General features: G+C 50.6%; 4 protein-coding genes across 4 annotated transcripts; 2 read left to right on the top strand and 2 right to left on the bottom strand.

The window, feature by feature from the left end:
- Window positions 1-867: 867 nt before the first annotated feature.
- UCRPA7_7270 (putative cytomegalovirus gh-receptor family protein) lies at window positions 868-2,477 on the top strand (the record flags this gene model as incomplete). The annotated part of the gene is made up of 3 exons (XM_007919802.1): window positions 868-1,029; window positions 1,251-1,736; window positions 1,797-2,477. 3 exons carry the CDS (start codon window positions 868-870, stop codon window positions 2,475-2,477), a joined length of 1,329 nt encoding a protein of 442 aa, XP_007917993.1.
- A 3,175-nt stretch (window positions 2,478-5,652) lies between these two features.
- On the top strand, window positions 5,653-7,347 carry UCRPA7_7269 (putative dna replication protein 4 protein; the record flags this gene model as incomplete). Its single annotated transcript, XM_007919801.1, has 1 exon — window positions 5,653-7,347. The coding sequence occupies one exon, from the start codon at window positions 5,653-5,655 to the stop codon at window positions 7,345-7,347; it is 1,695 nt and encodes a 564-aa protein (XP_007917992.1).
- Window positions 7,348-9,445: 2,098 nt separating this feature from the next.
- On the bottom strand, window positions 9,446-10,522 carry UCRPA7_7268 (hypothetical protein; the record flags this gene model as incomplete). Its single annotated transcript, XM_007919800.1, has 1 exon — window positions 9,446-10,522. One exon carries the CDS (start codon window positions 10,520-10,522, stop codon window positions 9,446-9,448), a length of 1,077 nt encoding a protein of 358 aa, XP_007917991.1.
- Window positions 10,523-13,097: 2,575 nt separating this feature from the next.
- Window positions 13,098-14,982, bottom strand: UCRPA7_7267 (putative modin protein; the record flags this gene model as incomplete). Its single annotated transcript, XM_007919799.1, has 2 exons — window positions 13,098-14,020; window positions 14,091-14,982. The coding sequence occupies 2 exons, from the start codon at window positions 14,980-14,982 to the stop codon at window positions 13,098-13,100; spliced, it is 1,815 nt and encodes a 604-aa protein (XP_007917990.1).
- Window positions 14,983-16,351: the final 1,369 nt, after the last annotated feature.

Here is a 16,351-nt window from a genome sequence, read left to right as displayed (position 1 = left end):
AGGACCACGAAGCTCGGCAGGCCCGCCGTCTCTACACGAACGGTTTCGACGCCTCCTGTCAGTCGCCGAACTTCTGCCAGTCAACCGCCCGCTCGATCTTCCTCAACCCGTCGGAACTCATTCCATCCCGCACCTCGACCTGCACCGCTCAATCTTGAGAGCGGGAGCAACTTTCCCTCAAACACACCAAAGGAGCCTGCACCGGCTCCTTCAGCTCGCCAGGAATCTCTCGAACACAGACCGCCGTCACCTATACCACCAGCCATCCCTCTTCCGCCCTTGTCCGTACCCACCCTACTACAGCTCGAACTTGCCGCACAACGGCCCAGTCCCCTGTACATACATCAATCCTACGCGAATGACATACCTTACGAGTCTAGCGCGGTCAAGTTCGAACGGTTAAAGAACTTTCTCGTCTTACCATCCTACCTCGAGAGGACGCTTACCTTTGGGGCCCTGGCGTGTCTGGATGCATGGCTATGGACATTTACCATTCTACCTCTTCGATTCTGTGTGGCCTTTGGAGTACTGGTCAGATGGTGGGCCTACATCATTGGCAAGGAGACTCGATGGCTAGTGGGTTTTGTTTGGGAGGGTCTTGGCCGTATGTGGCAGCGAGGGCGCAGGGGACGGTCGATGTCACGAACCGCAGGGCATGACAGTGCACCAAGTACAGACACCTCTCGCAGCCGTAGCAGAGCTCGGGATGCTTCTAACGGTTCTGTTCCGACGGCCAATGGAGTCTTGTCTGAGTCCTTACATCGACCAGAGAATGGTAGGGCGGTTGGCAATGGACATGCTCATGCAGCCGCTCGTGGTCATTCAAGATCGCATCCTACACCGTTTCGACATCGAAGAACAAAGTCAATGCCTTCGAACCTTACCTCCTTCCACAAGGCTGATCTTCTCCAAGGGGCCGTCATCATTTTCAGCTGCATGGCCCTCATGAATATCGACGCTAGCCGTATGTATCATTTCATTCGCGCACAATCCGCCGTCAAACTCTACGTCATCTACAATCTAGTCGAGGTAAGTTAGCTAGAGTACTGTTGAGTTCTCATTAGACTAAATTATAATAGGTTGGAGACCGCCTTCTTTCAGCTCTCGGCCAAGACATCTTTGAGTGCCTCTTTAGTTCGGAGACTCTCTCGCGCAATAGTTCAGGACGATCAAAGGTGATATTGCCTCTAGGAATGTTCCTGCTTTCCTTGATCTATAATGTGGCCCATGTGGTGGTTTTGTTTTATCAGGTCATCACGCTCAACGTGGCAGTCAACTCGTACTCAAACGCCCTGCTCTCGCTTCTCATGTCAAATCAGTTCGTCGAAATCAAGAGCAGTGTCTTCAAGCGTTTTGAAAAGGAGAACACTTTCCAACTCACGTGTGCCGATATTGTTGAGCGATTTCAGCTCTGGATTATCCTACTAATAATCGGCATGCGCAACGTTGTTGAAGTTGGCGGATTGTCTGTTCCTGGCGCCGGTAGCGAAATCGGGGAGGATGGCATGGCAGCAACGACAGTGCCTCTGCACAGCCCGTCGAACTTGCCAGCAAGCTTTACAATTCTACCTTCTTGGCTATGGTCCGGTGAAGTTCTCTCTCCTTTCCTCGTCGTCATCGGCAGTGAGATGCTAGTCGACTGGATCAAGCATGCATATATAAACAAATTTAACAACATCAAACCAAATTTTTACGGGCGAATACTCGACATCCTTTGCAAAGATTACTACACTAATGTAAGTCCCTTGGTTCCGTTTGCTCTCATCACCTAATCCCTTGCTAATTGTTGTCTACAGGCATTTGTGACGCCATCCTTGACCCGCCGACTTGGTCTTCCTCTACTGCCCCTTTCTTGCCTCTTCATCCGTGCGTCGTTCCAAACGTACCATATGTTTCTAGCCACGCATCTACCTGCGCCCCTTCCTCCTTCGACTCAAACCTCCCTCTCGGTTGAGTCTGCGACCCCATCTTCGCCGGCGATGGTCGCCGCGCTTGATCGTTTGGACAATGTCATACGCACTGCTTTAGGACGCGCCGTCTATGGCTACCCCTATGGCGCCGCATCTGATTCTGTCAAGAAGCTCTGGCTGAGTTGGACTAGTGATGACGCGATTGCTCTGGTAACGATGGTTACTGTCTTCTTCCTTGCTTTCCTAGTCCTCCTCATCTTCAAATTACTCCTGGGCATGGTCCTACTTCGCTATTCTCGCGACCGGTATGCACGCATGAAAGTTAAGGAGCACGCTATTGCCACTGGAAAGACTGAGCGTGACACCTTCGACGCTAAGGGGAAGAGGGTTGGCGGACACGGCGAGGTTGAGGTTGGCGACGAGAAGAGGCGTTGGATATATGGAGAGGATACCGAGGGACTGAGGAAGGCGAGGGCAAAGGAGAAACGAGACGAGGCAAAGAGAGGCGAGGATAAGGATTTCAGCACCGTTAGCCGTTATGAGATGATTGCAAAGCGTATTTGGTAAGGCCCACTGGACCAACAGCATCTGCATCGCATGGAGTTTTGGGACTGCTGCATTCTAGTCATCAATGGAGAGGTTTTTCGGGGTTTGACATCTTCGTGTACCCTAGACCGATAAGCTTATGATCACAGGCTTATATAAGTCGGGTATCAAGTTCAATTTTATTGCTCTATGTGAATGACGGTGGCACGCGATTCCCACTCACCACCGTGTTATATACAAGAAGCGGGTCGATTGCAGATGTGGCATGTAAGTCTTGTTGTATCCACGCCGCGTGTATTAGTCTTTGAGTGATTGTTAAGTTGCCCATCGGTCTTTGGATCAATGACTGCTCTAGAACGGACAGGATGAGCACCCTCTCTTCATCCGTTCGTGCTTCGAGTGCAATGATGAAAAGCGGCCATGGACGCTCGCACACCTTTAGCTCCCGCAGAAGGCCAAAGGCATCGTCCAAGAGACATCTCACCTTGGTCTCCTGACTTTCAGAGCCTTTGGCTAGTCTCTCGAGATAGATATACGCCGCTAAGCGAAACAATTCTGCCAGCTTCTTGGTAGCCCTTGTGTCGCAATCTACATCTTCAGTGACGGCTGACACTCGTTGTTCAAGCCTTTCCAAGCGCAACTCGAGAGTTCTGATGGCGGCGAGATGTTGGTCAGATCGAAAATGTGGATCGTCGCGATCTAGAACAACTTCGACGATCTGACACACTACGTCCAACAATTCAAGAGAGCAGCCCAGAGATGGAAGTATCTTTCCGTTTGTTAGTATCTTGATGCTTGCTTTGTGAGAGAACACGTACAACTTGTCGTAACGGCGAAAACACTGCTTTGGATACGATCTTATCTTCGGCCGCTAACAGTATCTGTTGCTCTAACTTGTCGCTCCAATGGCGAATGCTGAACTTGTACATGACATCGTGGTAGAATACCCAATCGAGGATAAGAGCCGGGTCGCCTTCATAAGTGTTATTCTGCCTGTGAACAGTTTTGGCGATCTTCTTCGTTCCACAAAAGAAGATCGCCCAGCTCAATGACGATCCGTCAAAATTCATAGTCTAAATGATTGATTAGCGGCAGGATGGATGGGTTGTCTACGTTCTCAAGCTATTTTACCTCAAAAATGTTCAGCAGCATACTTGACGCCATCGTCTGAAGTGCAGTTGTCATATCTATAGGATTGCTGATTGCTGTTTGTAAAGCCGTCAGAGCTTTCGCTTGATGTAGCATTGCTTCATCGTGTCTTCCTAAGTGCTGGTACGATATTGCTGACAATGCATGACGAGGTGCCAGCGATCCCGGTGTATCGTCGCTCAGCGAGATTCGCGCTAATAGTTGGTATAGATGATCCTCAACCGAATATGTAGCTAAAAGTCTCGCAACAGGGCTCCGAGCTATACCTCAGTGTTAAAAAGAGACTTTCGCATGGGACCTCAGAGGTATACAAACAGTCGAACAGGGAAAAGGGGTCCAGCTCCGATTCCCTAACTGACACTAATTCCAACGATCTCCGAGGGGTGAACGAATCCGAATATTGAGAGTGAGCTGTGTCAATTAGATTCAGCACTTGAGAACCTCGATTCCTGAAATCTCGACTCACTTGCTGGATATCGATCTTCTGACGCTTCGATGTCCGTTGTCGTAACATTGATGTACTCCGATTTCACATCCCTGACTGGCTGAATGTAGTGTTTGTTACCCTGTGCAGAACGGCTCGGATTGTTCCCACGTGGCCACGACAGCTTCATGCCATAGCCTGGACATATTTTGCCCTTCTCAAGACATTTCAAACAAGCAGGAATGGCCTTGTCGCAGGCAATCTTACGTTCTTGCAGAGAATATTGATTAGCAACCTCACTTGAGAAGGTCAACCATCAATCTATGACACCTCAACTCACCACGACAAGTCCAACAGCGTCTCCGCTCAGTAGACCCAGTCATGTCCTCTCGTGATTCAACCTGCTATTGATTTCCCAGTCTCGAACGTCTCAGCAACGTCAATGGAGACTCTCGTCAGCAGGCTGTTTCCTTGTTGTTATATCCGAAGTTAACGATTCATTCGCCTGGCCTTGGCCCCACATTCTGACAAGCGCTTATTAATCGCCATTGACTGGATTAAAGAAGCTCCATGATCAGAGCCAACACCGCAGCTGGAAGAAATTCTGTACGAAAAATAAGCAGGATGTCATACGATGCATATGCCGGTACTAGGAACTCGTTAGTCGAGGGTGAAGGCTCAACATGTTACCCCATGTTGATGTTGCCCCGAAGGGACTGCGAAACCCGACTCGCCCATGTCGTTGCTACTGAGAGCTGAATGAGCTTCGTCTTCAGCCAAAGGGTTATAAAAAAAAACAATGCGAAATTACAGCACTGAAGTCCTAAGAGCCTTAAGGTAGATTTTGGAAGGGCCGGGAGGGCGGGTTGGCACTATATCGAGCTTGAAGGAAATTAGGTTTATCAAGAGAGAAGACTTGTGAGGAATGATTCTGCATCTTGAATTTCATAGCAGTGTGTTTATATAAAAGTAAAGTTCTCTTACTTAAGCAAGCCAGCAATGTTGAAGTTGTTGCTTACATTAGTGGCGCAGAAAGTTGCCAGAAATCTTCATGCATGGCCGCCTCGCATTCCTACTTCTCGGATATTACCCTTCATCATGGCTTTGAATATGAGTCTGTTATATTTGAATCCCCAACCAATGTGAAAGACACTTAGATCTTCCTGTTCGATTATTTTGAGGCACTAAAAGGGGTCGTCACTTCGTGTTCAAATTAGAGATGGTTGCAAATGTCTTGGTAGTCTGCCCAGTCTGCCTCGATCACAAGTATCTGCGTCTTCAATTGCCGTCATCAACTTTTTTTAATAAAAAAGCGAATTTAAAAGAGAGAGAGAGAGAGATAAGACCCTTAAATACCAGATCAAGAAGAGTGTATAAAGCGCAGGTAGATTGAATGATCATGTTTGGGGATTAGCGGCACCGATAGACTCTCGAGGTAAGCTGTGTAGACAAATTAAACCAGCTATTAGCCGGTGACCAGCTGGCGGACAGCTGCAAGGCTTGTCTTTCGTCAAGCAGACTTTCACTTCCATCAAGTAGCATCCGTTCCTGCACTCACGTTTCGCAAGCTTTATAACTTCGAACCTTCGTCCGCCCGGATTTCCCACAAGAGGGTTCGCTGATATGTTGAAATCAACATACAAGCCCTCAGCGGCCTCCCTGGCTCCGCTGCCGCCAGGCTGGACAGAGCACAAGGCGCCCACAGGTCACACATACTTCTTCAATGCCGAAACGAAAGAGTCTACCTACACGCGCCCCGGCGCGGTGGCGCCGATGGACCCCTTGACAAGCTTCGCGCAACATCAAGCTGTTCCGCAGATCAATCTATCCGACCCGCGCGTCGCCAACGCCTACATGGCACAATACAATGCACCGCCAGCGCAGAGCTATCGCGGGGGCTTCGGTGGAGGGGGGAGAGGTAGGGGAGGGGGACACGACCGGCCACGACCGCAGCCCATCGACAAGCCACGGTCAAAAGCTGCAATCCCAGGTTGCGAGCCGTGGCTCCTGGTATCCACCAAGTATGGGCGACGGTTCGCCTACCACCCAGTGAAGAACGCTAGCTTCTGGCGCATACCTGAGAAGCTGAAGGCAGGCATCCTCGAGCTGGATCAACAGCGAATACGCGAAAAAGCTGGTGTCGATGACTCCCACAGGGGCTCGAACGGGAACAAAGACGCAGCTACTCCCAACGCTGGTCAGAACCCACACAAAAGTGAGGACGGACCTGGCGAGCCTGGCGATTACGACAGTTCTGAATACGAAGAGGTCGAAGTCACAGATGATGAGGCCGAGGGAGGAGGCAGCGGGGACGACGAGCACGTCTCGAAGCGGCAAAGGACAGAAGAACCTGTCGAAGACGAAGACCAACCGGTGGAGTTCAGTGAAGCGGATATTGCATATCAACTTCAAGCTATGGGCGAAGATTACGGCTTAGAACCAGGAGAATACGATGACGGAAATATGGATGAGTGGCCGGAAGGAGTGGAGGGTCTAGGGCTCTCAGAGGAAGATTCGAGGGCGCTGTTCAAAGATCTCCTCAACGACTTTCATATCAACCCATACAGTCCGTGGGAGAAGCTCATTGAGGAGGGCAGAGTCTTCGACGACCCCCGCTATACAGTTGTGAACACCATGAAAGCAAGGAAAGAAGTCTGGGAGGAGTGGTCGAGAGAGAAAATCAAGGAGCTGAAGGACTCACGAGCCAAGGAGGGGAAGAAAGACCCTCGAATACCATATTTTGCATTTCTCCAAGAGAAAGCAACCCCGAAGCTGTATTGGCCGGAATTCAAAAGGAAATACAAGAAAGAATCGGCAATGAAGGACACATCGCTCTCCGACAAAGACCGCGAGAAGTGGTATCGAGAGCATATCAGCCGATTAAAGCTTCCACAGTCGACCCTGAAGTCCGACCTCACGACTCTTCTAAAGAGTATCTCGTCTTCAAAACTGAACAACCAGACTTTACCGTCACACTTACCAGCTGAAATTGTGACTGACCTTCGCTACATCTCCCTGGATCCCAAGACTCGTGATCCCTTACTGGAAGCATACATTCAAACCCTGGGCCCTCCACCGGAGGCTGGTGAAGCAGATGAAGATGACGAGGCCACCAAACGGGCTAGAGAAGATCGCAAGAAACGGGAGAAGGCACTGCGGGATCGAGAGCATGCCGTCGAAGAAGAAAAAAGAAGACAAGAAAAGAAACTACGCCATTCGAAAGCAATGTTACGCGAGGAAGAGCAAGAGCTTACCAGAGCAATGCAGGTAGACAAACGTGGTCTCCAGAGCCAGCTGGGAAACCCAAAGGCCATGTAGTCATAATCTATACGTAGCTTAGCTATTCACCTAGTCACAGACAATAATTAAACGCCAAAAAGCAGCATTGGTTGTGTCGGCTTTGTTGAAATAGTATGTACATTAATAATGCCGTATTATCATCACTCCAACGGATCAAAATCCCCTCGTCCTGCTGTCATATATCCAGCCTGCCCGGCGGAACTACATAAAAACAGGTAGAAAGGAAGCCGGCACCCTTGCCCTTTCATCCGTTCTCACAGCCTCCTTTTCTGCTGCGAGCTTTCTCTCAGCTTCTTCCCTCTTGTGTTCGAGTTCTTGGTCCACTTGACGTTTAAAAATTTCCAGCAGACGCTGGTGCGTTCGACGTCGATAACTTGTTCCGCAATTGCCATCATCACACCAGGAGACATGTTTTGCTGAAATGTCATTCTTCAGCTGGATAGAGTCGGAGTCTAGGAGTGTTAACCACCGAGGGTCGGTCGGATCTGATGCATGAATTGATTGCCACATGTTGACACTAAGAAACACCTCATCCTCCAGGCGCGTCCATTGGTATTCCAGGTTGCAATCGGAGCAGGACGCAACATGGGAAGCTAGTTGCTCGGAGTTTTTGGTAGGGAGGAACGTTCCGATGGTTGAGTATTTGGTAGATTGGCACAAACAACAATCATACGCGCGACCACGAGTCCTGCATAAGATCGGGTTGTGCCGGATCGGAAGACCTGAAGCCAGGCATCCACAATAGATCGGATCGAAGGGGCGCAAGAGGCTGTCGTCATCGAGGGATATGTGAGGGCAGAATCCGAGCTGGAAGTTCTTACTCATTAACTTCAGCTTCTGGCGGAGAGTGCTGAAAGTGAGCTCTTCGTGAACTGAATGCTTGAAAGCAAGTACCTTCCATGAAAACGTCACCTCACGGTACGTCTCACGGGATGTGGTACGGGCTACGCCAACTGTGAAAGTCGGGAACATTGATGTGCTTTTGCTGACATCGCTGGTCAATTTCGACGGGTCACTGTGAACAGGGTGCTCGCATGTTGACGATTGCTGCTCATGTCTATCGTCCGCCACTTCAGTGAGCGCCCAGTTGAGTTGCTTGTGCTTGCAAATACATGCAGAGCCTTCCCGGCCAATGCAAAGTCGTTGCTCTTTCGGGGCGGCTCGTTGCGCCGGTGAGAAGAAGATCGTGGCATGCTCAGACTCGCAGCCAGAGCACCATTTTGTGCTGCGAAGATAAGATTTAGCGGACTCGTACTTGTCGTCTTGTCGGAAATTGAGGCATGGCTCGCACAGTCGAGTCGGTAGCAACATCTGGCGAGCTTCAGCTTGCTGGTCATCGGAGATCATCCAGACCAATCCATCACGATGAAATGGCGCGCTGGGGCGCCACAGAATGCATCGTTCGAACGTCAGCAAGCTTTCAGACACATGTAAAAGTGTACGAGAGGTCTGACGGAGGAAGTAGAACACGTCGGGACTGGCATGTAGCAAGATGTTCCTCCAAATTTCCTCAGGAAAGTGAGGACCCAGTCTGGCTAGTTCATGACTATCGTTGCCCTTCCCCTTCTCCTCCCGTCCTTGCTGTGGACAGGCAAGAATATCGCAATCATCCATATCGAGAAGGCGGGGGAAGCGTTTGCAAAACGGCCAGGTTTTTATGAGGGCAGGTTTCTCTTTCACCCTGTTGTAGTATGGGAGTGAGGAGCACGCTCTGGGAGGAGGTTGAGTGAGATTGTCTGAGGGTTGATGGGATCGAGAGAGCTACAGAGGAAAGAGGAAGGAAATATGAAAGAGGTAAAGAAAGATAGCTTCATCTGAAAGTGTAGCACCTTGAGTTGGTCTTGGGAACTTGGTTCTGTTTTGGGAAGCTACCAAAGAGTCATATCACACGAAACCCGGCGGGCATGTCCTTGATAGATAGATGGCTTAAGGTATTGAAAGATGAGATGAACTCTCGTGAATTTCATGTCGTGAGTTGCGTTGATTGTTGGACGCTATTCGCTATTCATGTTGATGTCGAATCATACCTCACGCCGTGTAACTCCTGTCTAACAGGAAACTACTCCAAAATGACTGCCAGGAAACTTGCCATAAACATTGACAGGGAAATATTCCTTTACACCATGACTGACACCTCGGATCGCTCCCTTTCAGTATCCGCCTTATCCTTCTTCTTCTTAAATAACTGCTTCAGCATGTTGTTCTTCTTCTCCTTTGGCCGTAACACTACATCCAGGGTGTTTTCTGCGTCTCGGTTTCCATCCTCAATTGCTTTCATTGTGGTGCGGTCGGTACGTTTTGACCTCGAACTACGATGACTTCTCTCGCTATGTCGGTCAGAGATGTCGTCACCTTCCTCTCGATGTTTGAAAGTCTTGCTGCTCTTCCTATCGGGTATCTCCACCTCATCTCCGTCACTGTGTCTTCTGCTGCGGTGACTTCGGTGGGATTTGCTTGTTCGATGAGTCTTTCCACTCTTGCGGGAGGCAGCATCTCCGGTTTCAGTGCGATAACGATCTTCTCGAACGGATCGGACCGCCTCAGGAGTGATCAACTCTAGATCGACAGTACTCTCATCTTCGCCAAAAGGCGGGATGCCCCTACGCCATGTCTCGATGGTGCTCAGCTCGTCATCTAGTACCAGAGCATCGTCAAAACTGCCAGGGCCACCGGCTCCGTAGGCTGCTCCTTGGTGGAAAGCGAACTCGCCCATCCCTGGGGGCGGAGCAGGGAATGGAACGGGTTGTTGTTCCTGCATCTCAAAGGCCTGTGCCTGTTCTTGTGCGGCTTTGGCTTCTTTAATCCGCTTGATGATTTTCCATCCGCCAAAGCAAACGACTGTAACACCAACGGCTACTCCTACTCCGACCAGGAACTGCGGGCTGGCGAGTAACGCAAACACTGCCGGGCTACCGCCTTTGACAATGGCTAGAAATCCCGGGCTCATTTTGCCCAGGAGGGCAGAGAGCTCCGCTAGAGTGAGAGCAACTGCAGCGGCAGCCTCAGGGTTACCTTGGAGGTGCGAAATGATCGCTGTAGCCGTGTGGTGAAGACATTGAGCCTCCAGTAGCAGCGCCTCGACACGCTCCATCAGCGTACGAGCTTCTTTCTCTTTCTGCACCTCTTTGTATGCTGGATCTAAGTCGACACGAGACTCAAGGTCCGGAGGGACGTTGCCGTACGCTAGGTTCATATCAATCTCCTTGCCTCTGTGCCGCAATGATGGGTCAGACCGTGGGCGGTGGACGAGAACGCTTTGCCTTGGAGTCGACAGTGGAGTTTCGGTAGGGGATTGAAGTGCACTTGGTGTTGGTGGGACGATGCTCATCGTTGCTGCATGGTTAAGTGTCGGCCGAGATAGAGCCATATCTCTCGGCGCAGTCTCCGCATATGGTGAACGGTATGCCTTTGGAGCGGTGCTTGGTGCCGTCGAGGAAACCTCACTCAATGTTCTCAAGTTGCTTGCCGTCAGTGGTGGCCGCGACTTGGGCTCATGCCCATGGTTCTTGCTATGCGAGCGCCTGCTCCGATGGCTGCCATGGCTTCTACGGCTCGATGTGTGGGAGCGAGCATCATCCACCGATCTTCTCCGTCCGTGGTCCTCTATGTACTGCCGGTGATGGTATGCATCCAGCTCGGCGTAATCGTAGCCATGCTCGTCGTACTCGTCATCGTACTGCGTGGGCGGCCCGCGAGGACTGACATCGAATGTGTTGGCTTTGCGAAGGCTTCCAGGGCCTGGTGGTAGCCCGCGATCTGACCTTAGTGATGCTTTCTTCTCCTGGTAGGCGGCCTTTGCATCCTTGAAGATACTGACAAGGTGTTTGCCCTGGTTCAAGTCTGCCGTTAGAATTACTTCGTGCCAAGGACTGGCGGCTGTCGTGAAAGTCTCCGCAGCGGGGTCTCTGTAGTAGAGCACAGAGACACTTCCAGCCTGCTCGAGCGGAAGGGTTACACAACTTACAGTGCTAATGATTTTGCCCGAGTTATTGATAATCGTCACTGTCTCTGTGAAAGGCATACTGGATCAAAGTCGAGCCTCCACACGGAAGCTGGAGTTGTTCAAAGAGAGTGAAAGCAGATCCTCTAGCAGAGCACTTGTGGAACATCTGCTCCGAAAGCTCAAGCTGCCTCAAGCGGTCAAGGAACGGAGCTTCTTCAGTTCCCCAACTTTCAAAGTGCAAGATGCAGGTGGTAGAGGAGGACTGCGCCTATAAAGCCGCTTGAGCCTTGAAACCCGCCTGGGGGCGTGCTCAATAAGATGTTCCCATAAGGTGATGGACAAATTAAGAGTCAAAGGAAAGAAAAGCCAGCGGCAATTGAGGGAACCTCTGCGCTCACTGGGTTCTCTAACAGCCCGTAGTTTTGAAACCAGCCCACCAGTGACAACTCCCAGCTCGCCTCATGATGCTTGATTGGCTGCTTCAACGGTGACGGCTTATTCCCTGTTCTGTTCTGCTACCTGACAATTTGCTTGCCAGACAGACCATCGAGTCTGGATCTACCCAGGTAACTAATACACGACCCTCCCTACCTTAACCTAATCACCCGAGTTACCTTGGCACGCTTGGGCGCCATTGCAGACCATGCCAGCACAGCGTCCCGCCGCCCCGCCATACATTGCCAGGCCGAGTAAAGTGCCCTCTCACCGCATCGATCGCCTTTTAGGCCATGCAAGCCACGAATGGCTGGAGATAGACTGATCAGTTTTACAAGGACAATTGAGAGCAGAGTGAGCCCGTCCTTAGGTCACGGGGCATAGAGTAGCCTAGTCAATCTCCTTCATCAGATACAGCTCTACCTAGGTATACTGCCGCTTCTACCGAACTTGCTTTGCTATTTCCAAGTAGAAGGGTTAACTTGCTTCCAAGGGCCGCTGTGTCTAGACCCAGGCAGGCACAAGGTGAGGCGAATTCTTGTCCTCGCAACCTCTGATGCTGTGCTACCTGGCCGGCCAATAGCTTGACAAGTGGTACTTGGGCAGCCATACAAAACGGCGAGGCGAGGAAAGTCAATTCAGACTACTGCATTCTCTTCATCTGCTTCCACAGAGTGTCACACATCATTTGTCGCTCCCGTAATGCATTCACCAGTAGATCTTTGGTGCAATGATCGCCACTGTTGAAATCAGAGCAATCATGAAGAGCAGTCATTGATCTTCCCGGGAACACACCATTTGATGCATTATCCATGAGAGCATGCCAGGTGCCGATGCATTGTCCAAACAGTTTATGTGATGCATTTATATGGCAAGGGACGCGACAGCTGTGGCAAATCACTCAGCAGACCTGCACCTTGATTGGCTTTCCCCTTTCGTAAATACTGCTTTCTCGTTCGAAGCCAAGCAGGTTATCATCGACAGTACTTTCGATAGTCTAGCCCTGCGGCTTGCTTCTCCAACGGCTACAAGAAAAATGCGCAGCTCATTCATGCGTTCTATTGTAGCTATGTTGTGATACTAGGTATTCTGGGATATCATCTGACGGGGCCTATATTAGCCCACAAAGCCAAGACCTCTGCTATCAAACCAGCGCATCTTATATTATAACAGGCTGTCCAAGAAGTTGGTGTAAAGTAATATGCCTTTTTGGTATTCTACAAAATCCAAGAACGCCGACAGTCCTAGCCTTGGTATCATGCTGTAAAGAAATGTACGACAAGCTCGCCATATGAGATTCCCCATGCATCAGCACCAATCTCAACATTCCGTCGGGCTCACTCGACCCAGATATATAATGCAAAGTGTCTGCCCTGATGGATGAATGCAGTCAGGCAATATAAACCGGCAGCCGACTGCCTAGCAATTCGCTCTTGTTCACATTCTGCACATCTCTCTTGTGGAAGTCGTGCAGCAACAGCCAGCATAGCATACGGAATTGCAGAGTACACCAAATGTCGCTAGCTCGTCCCTCCATGAACCCGCTGTCATGCTTTCGTAGCAGCGTCGAGCGTATGATGCTAGCATCAGGGTTGGGGGTGCCGTTGACATCCACCTTCTCATCTCGCCCAAGCGGTTCAGGTGATGGAGACGGCGAAGGAGTCACAGATCCAGATATAGGTGTCTCGGGTCGCAGTGTTCCTGAATACGGCACATAGAGCGTTGCATTGCTATAGTCCGTCCCCGCCGTAGTCCTACTCTTCCTCAGAGTTGCCCGCTGGACCTTCGTTTTGACGCGGTCCAAAACCAGAACAAAGTAGATTTCCATGAACTTCTTCTGTCTTTCTTCAGGACTGGCAGCATTTAGGTCCTCAAATTTCGGTGGCTCGACATCGTCGTCTGAGCCATCGCCATCGGCATCCGCTACTTTCTCCTCGTTCAGCATAGCCAGGACTTCTTGTAGGTGGTGCCGTATAACGAGCAAGACAGTCGACCGAGAATCTCCGCGTAGAAACTCGTCGCACTTGTCAATAGAGTCATGAAGAGCATCAGTCAAGGCTAGTGGATATTCATGACCGCCTGCTACTTTGCATGAATCCTCAACCCTTTCAGCTAAAACCTCAATTGCTGCAACTCGATCCGTTGGTAATGTGAGATCGCTGTTGCCCACGTTCTTCCGGAATTCATGCAAGAGCTTGCGCAGGGAGAAGAATTTCTTGTCCCAGTGATATATGGTAGGATTAGGTAGCATGCGGAAACAACTGTTCTTGATGTGGAGCGATTTTCCCAACATGCCGATTATTTCGAAGGCGACTGCACGTAGTTAGACAACAGCGGTCAAACAAGCCTTTTAGATACCAGCCAAGGCCGAGAGGGCACCTACTTGGAAAGAGATGGCTATGTTTCTTGCCATCGTTCAGGAAATAATTTGACGTGTTCTTGTTGCATCCAAGCAAAGTGACAGTTTCAGCAATCTCGGCCCTGCTGCTGAACTGCATAACTTCGATATCCTTGGGCTCTTCGAACGGGTCAAGTCGCCGAGGATCACTAGAGCTCCGAAAGATGGTGGGAACATATCCGAAGCAAAGTTCTTTGGCCTCGTCGACGGGGATCAGCCGATTGTCCGTGAACTTTCTCTTCCCTGCAATCTGAAAAGTAAACATGATGCCCAAATCGGAAACATGAGTGCCCGTCAGTACGCAGCCATTTCCCTCTGCCCTGTATTTGTCTCTTGACCGGTCAAACTCTTTCCAATGCAATCCCAATATGGCCGCCATCTCAATCATATGGCACATTGTTGTCGTGGCATATGGCTTCTTCACGTTCGAGGGCATGGTGTCCCAGCTTCGAGGCTTGCTCTGAACTGCCACTGCCAGAGTGTGGTTCCTGAACTCAACCTGCGGGTGTTCTGGCTTCCTCTTGTACTGCTCATTCTGCCACACTCGTGAATCATCCTCCATCCGCTGTAGCTCCGTGAGCATCGTGACCCACGTAGCGCGGTCATTGTCGGCTGTGTGTATGCTGTCCTTCTCCTGTCTCTGCCGCTGCCCGGCCGTCAGTTGCTTTGCCTTGCCAGCGTCCTGGGAGTCGAGTTCGATGCGAGTGAGCTTGAGGCTTTGCTCGGTGCCGTCGATGTACCAAATCGGCTTATTGGCGACGGGGCCGCGGCTGTTACTCGGGGGGCAGACGAAGATGACCGGTGCCTCGAATTGAACCTCAAATCGTAGCTCGTCAAAACGAAACTTGCGACGCTTTGACAGGCTCCAACGGCCCATGACCTTTTCGTCGCAATTCGAATATCCTGCAGCGGAGGCATAGTACTGTTGCGCAACTTGCAGACTCGTCAAAGCGAAGGCAATGATAGAGATGACCAACTATGGAGGCATGGAGGCTCGAATTAGCTTCTATGGGCGCAGTATTGGGGACAGCAGCTTGCGAACTCACGGCTACGATAGCCACGATAGTCTCACTCTCCAAGCCGCCGTTACTTCCATTGTTGGAGTTCGAGGAACTGCTACCACTGGTGGCCATGCTGTAAAGCAGCCGAGCTGCTCGAGGCGGATGGTGAGGCTGTCAGGGACCGTCCGGCTCGTTGTATCTCGCCAGGCTTCTCAAGTCGGGCCAGGGTCCAACATCAGACCATCTAGACTAACCTGAAGAGCAAGAGAGAGGCAGAATCATCGAGAGGAGCCCGTGCAAGGGCTATGTCAAAGAGAAGGACATTGTTGATGGGAGCCCTCTTCACCAGCGACTGAAGCCAGTCGGAGATGCTGAAGCGCCGGGCTCGGGGCCTGCGTTTGGAGCCACTGATGGGCAGTGCACCCGCTGGCGTGTGGCTTCACCACAGACGATCGCGTATGCAGGGTTCATGTTCACTGGTCGGTAGCTGCAGGCTTCGTTGGCGTATTATGTTAGGTAAAGCGGGCAGATTACGTGCTGTAGAAGTAGATTAATACCCTTTTGTCCTTGATGGCAGGCGATTAGCGGCCTGGCCCGCAGCAGCATACTTCTTAACCATCTACCTACTCAGGAAGGTTTTAATACTTAGTCAATTGCTTCCCCACCAACGCTACTCTCCAGGCTTGCAATGTGATGGCAATTGTCTTTGATATCTGGCAATGACAGCCTACTTCGAGCTCAAAAGGCATTATTAGGTGTGGCTGAGTATGAAATATCAGAATACAAAGGCTTAATTATATCGCTGGGAGCCATGAGCTAGACTTCGTCCGAGACAATGTAGATCCTGGATCCATCCCCTGTTGGTTAACCTCCGCTGCGTTAAGAGATAACATAATCCCCGGCTACAAGAGCCGCTACAAAATCCAAGAGGCCCAACTACCCTAAGTCTGCTGCACCACAATTGCGCTTGTATGTTCGAGTTCCATGGTTATGGTATTGTATAGAAAGTTTAGCTTTAGTTGGTAGGCTACAGACCGAACCGCGCTGGCATTTCTGTTGGTTGCCCCCCACAGGCACTCTCTTCAAGGCTTTCACCTGCCTCCCTCATAACTAGACAACGTTACCATATCTAGCTGACTCTGACTGTCTTCCTCTCTTCTTCATTTCTGTGATTCTGATTGCATAACTTCTCGCGTCGACATCCCTATGCCTTGTATATCACGATGGCTCCACCAAGAAGTCGCA

The sequence above is a fragment of the Phaeoacremonium minimum genome (assembly GCF_000392275.1).
Source record: "Phaeoacremonium minimum UCRPA7 unplaced genomic scaffold PA7_03_scaffold_509, whole genome shotgun sequence".
NCBI classification, from domain to species: Eukaryota; Fungi; Ascomycota; class Sordariomycetes; order Togniniales; family Togniniaceae; genus Phaeoacremonium; species Phaeoacremonium minimum.
The sequence above is the reverse complement of the archived record's forward strand: the minus strand, read 5'-3'. Positions and strand labels throughout refer to the sequence as shown.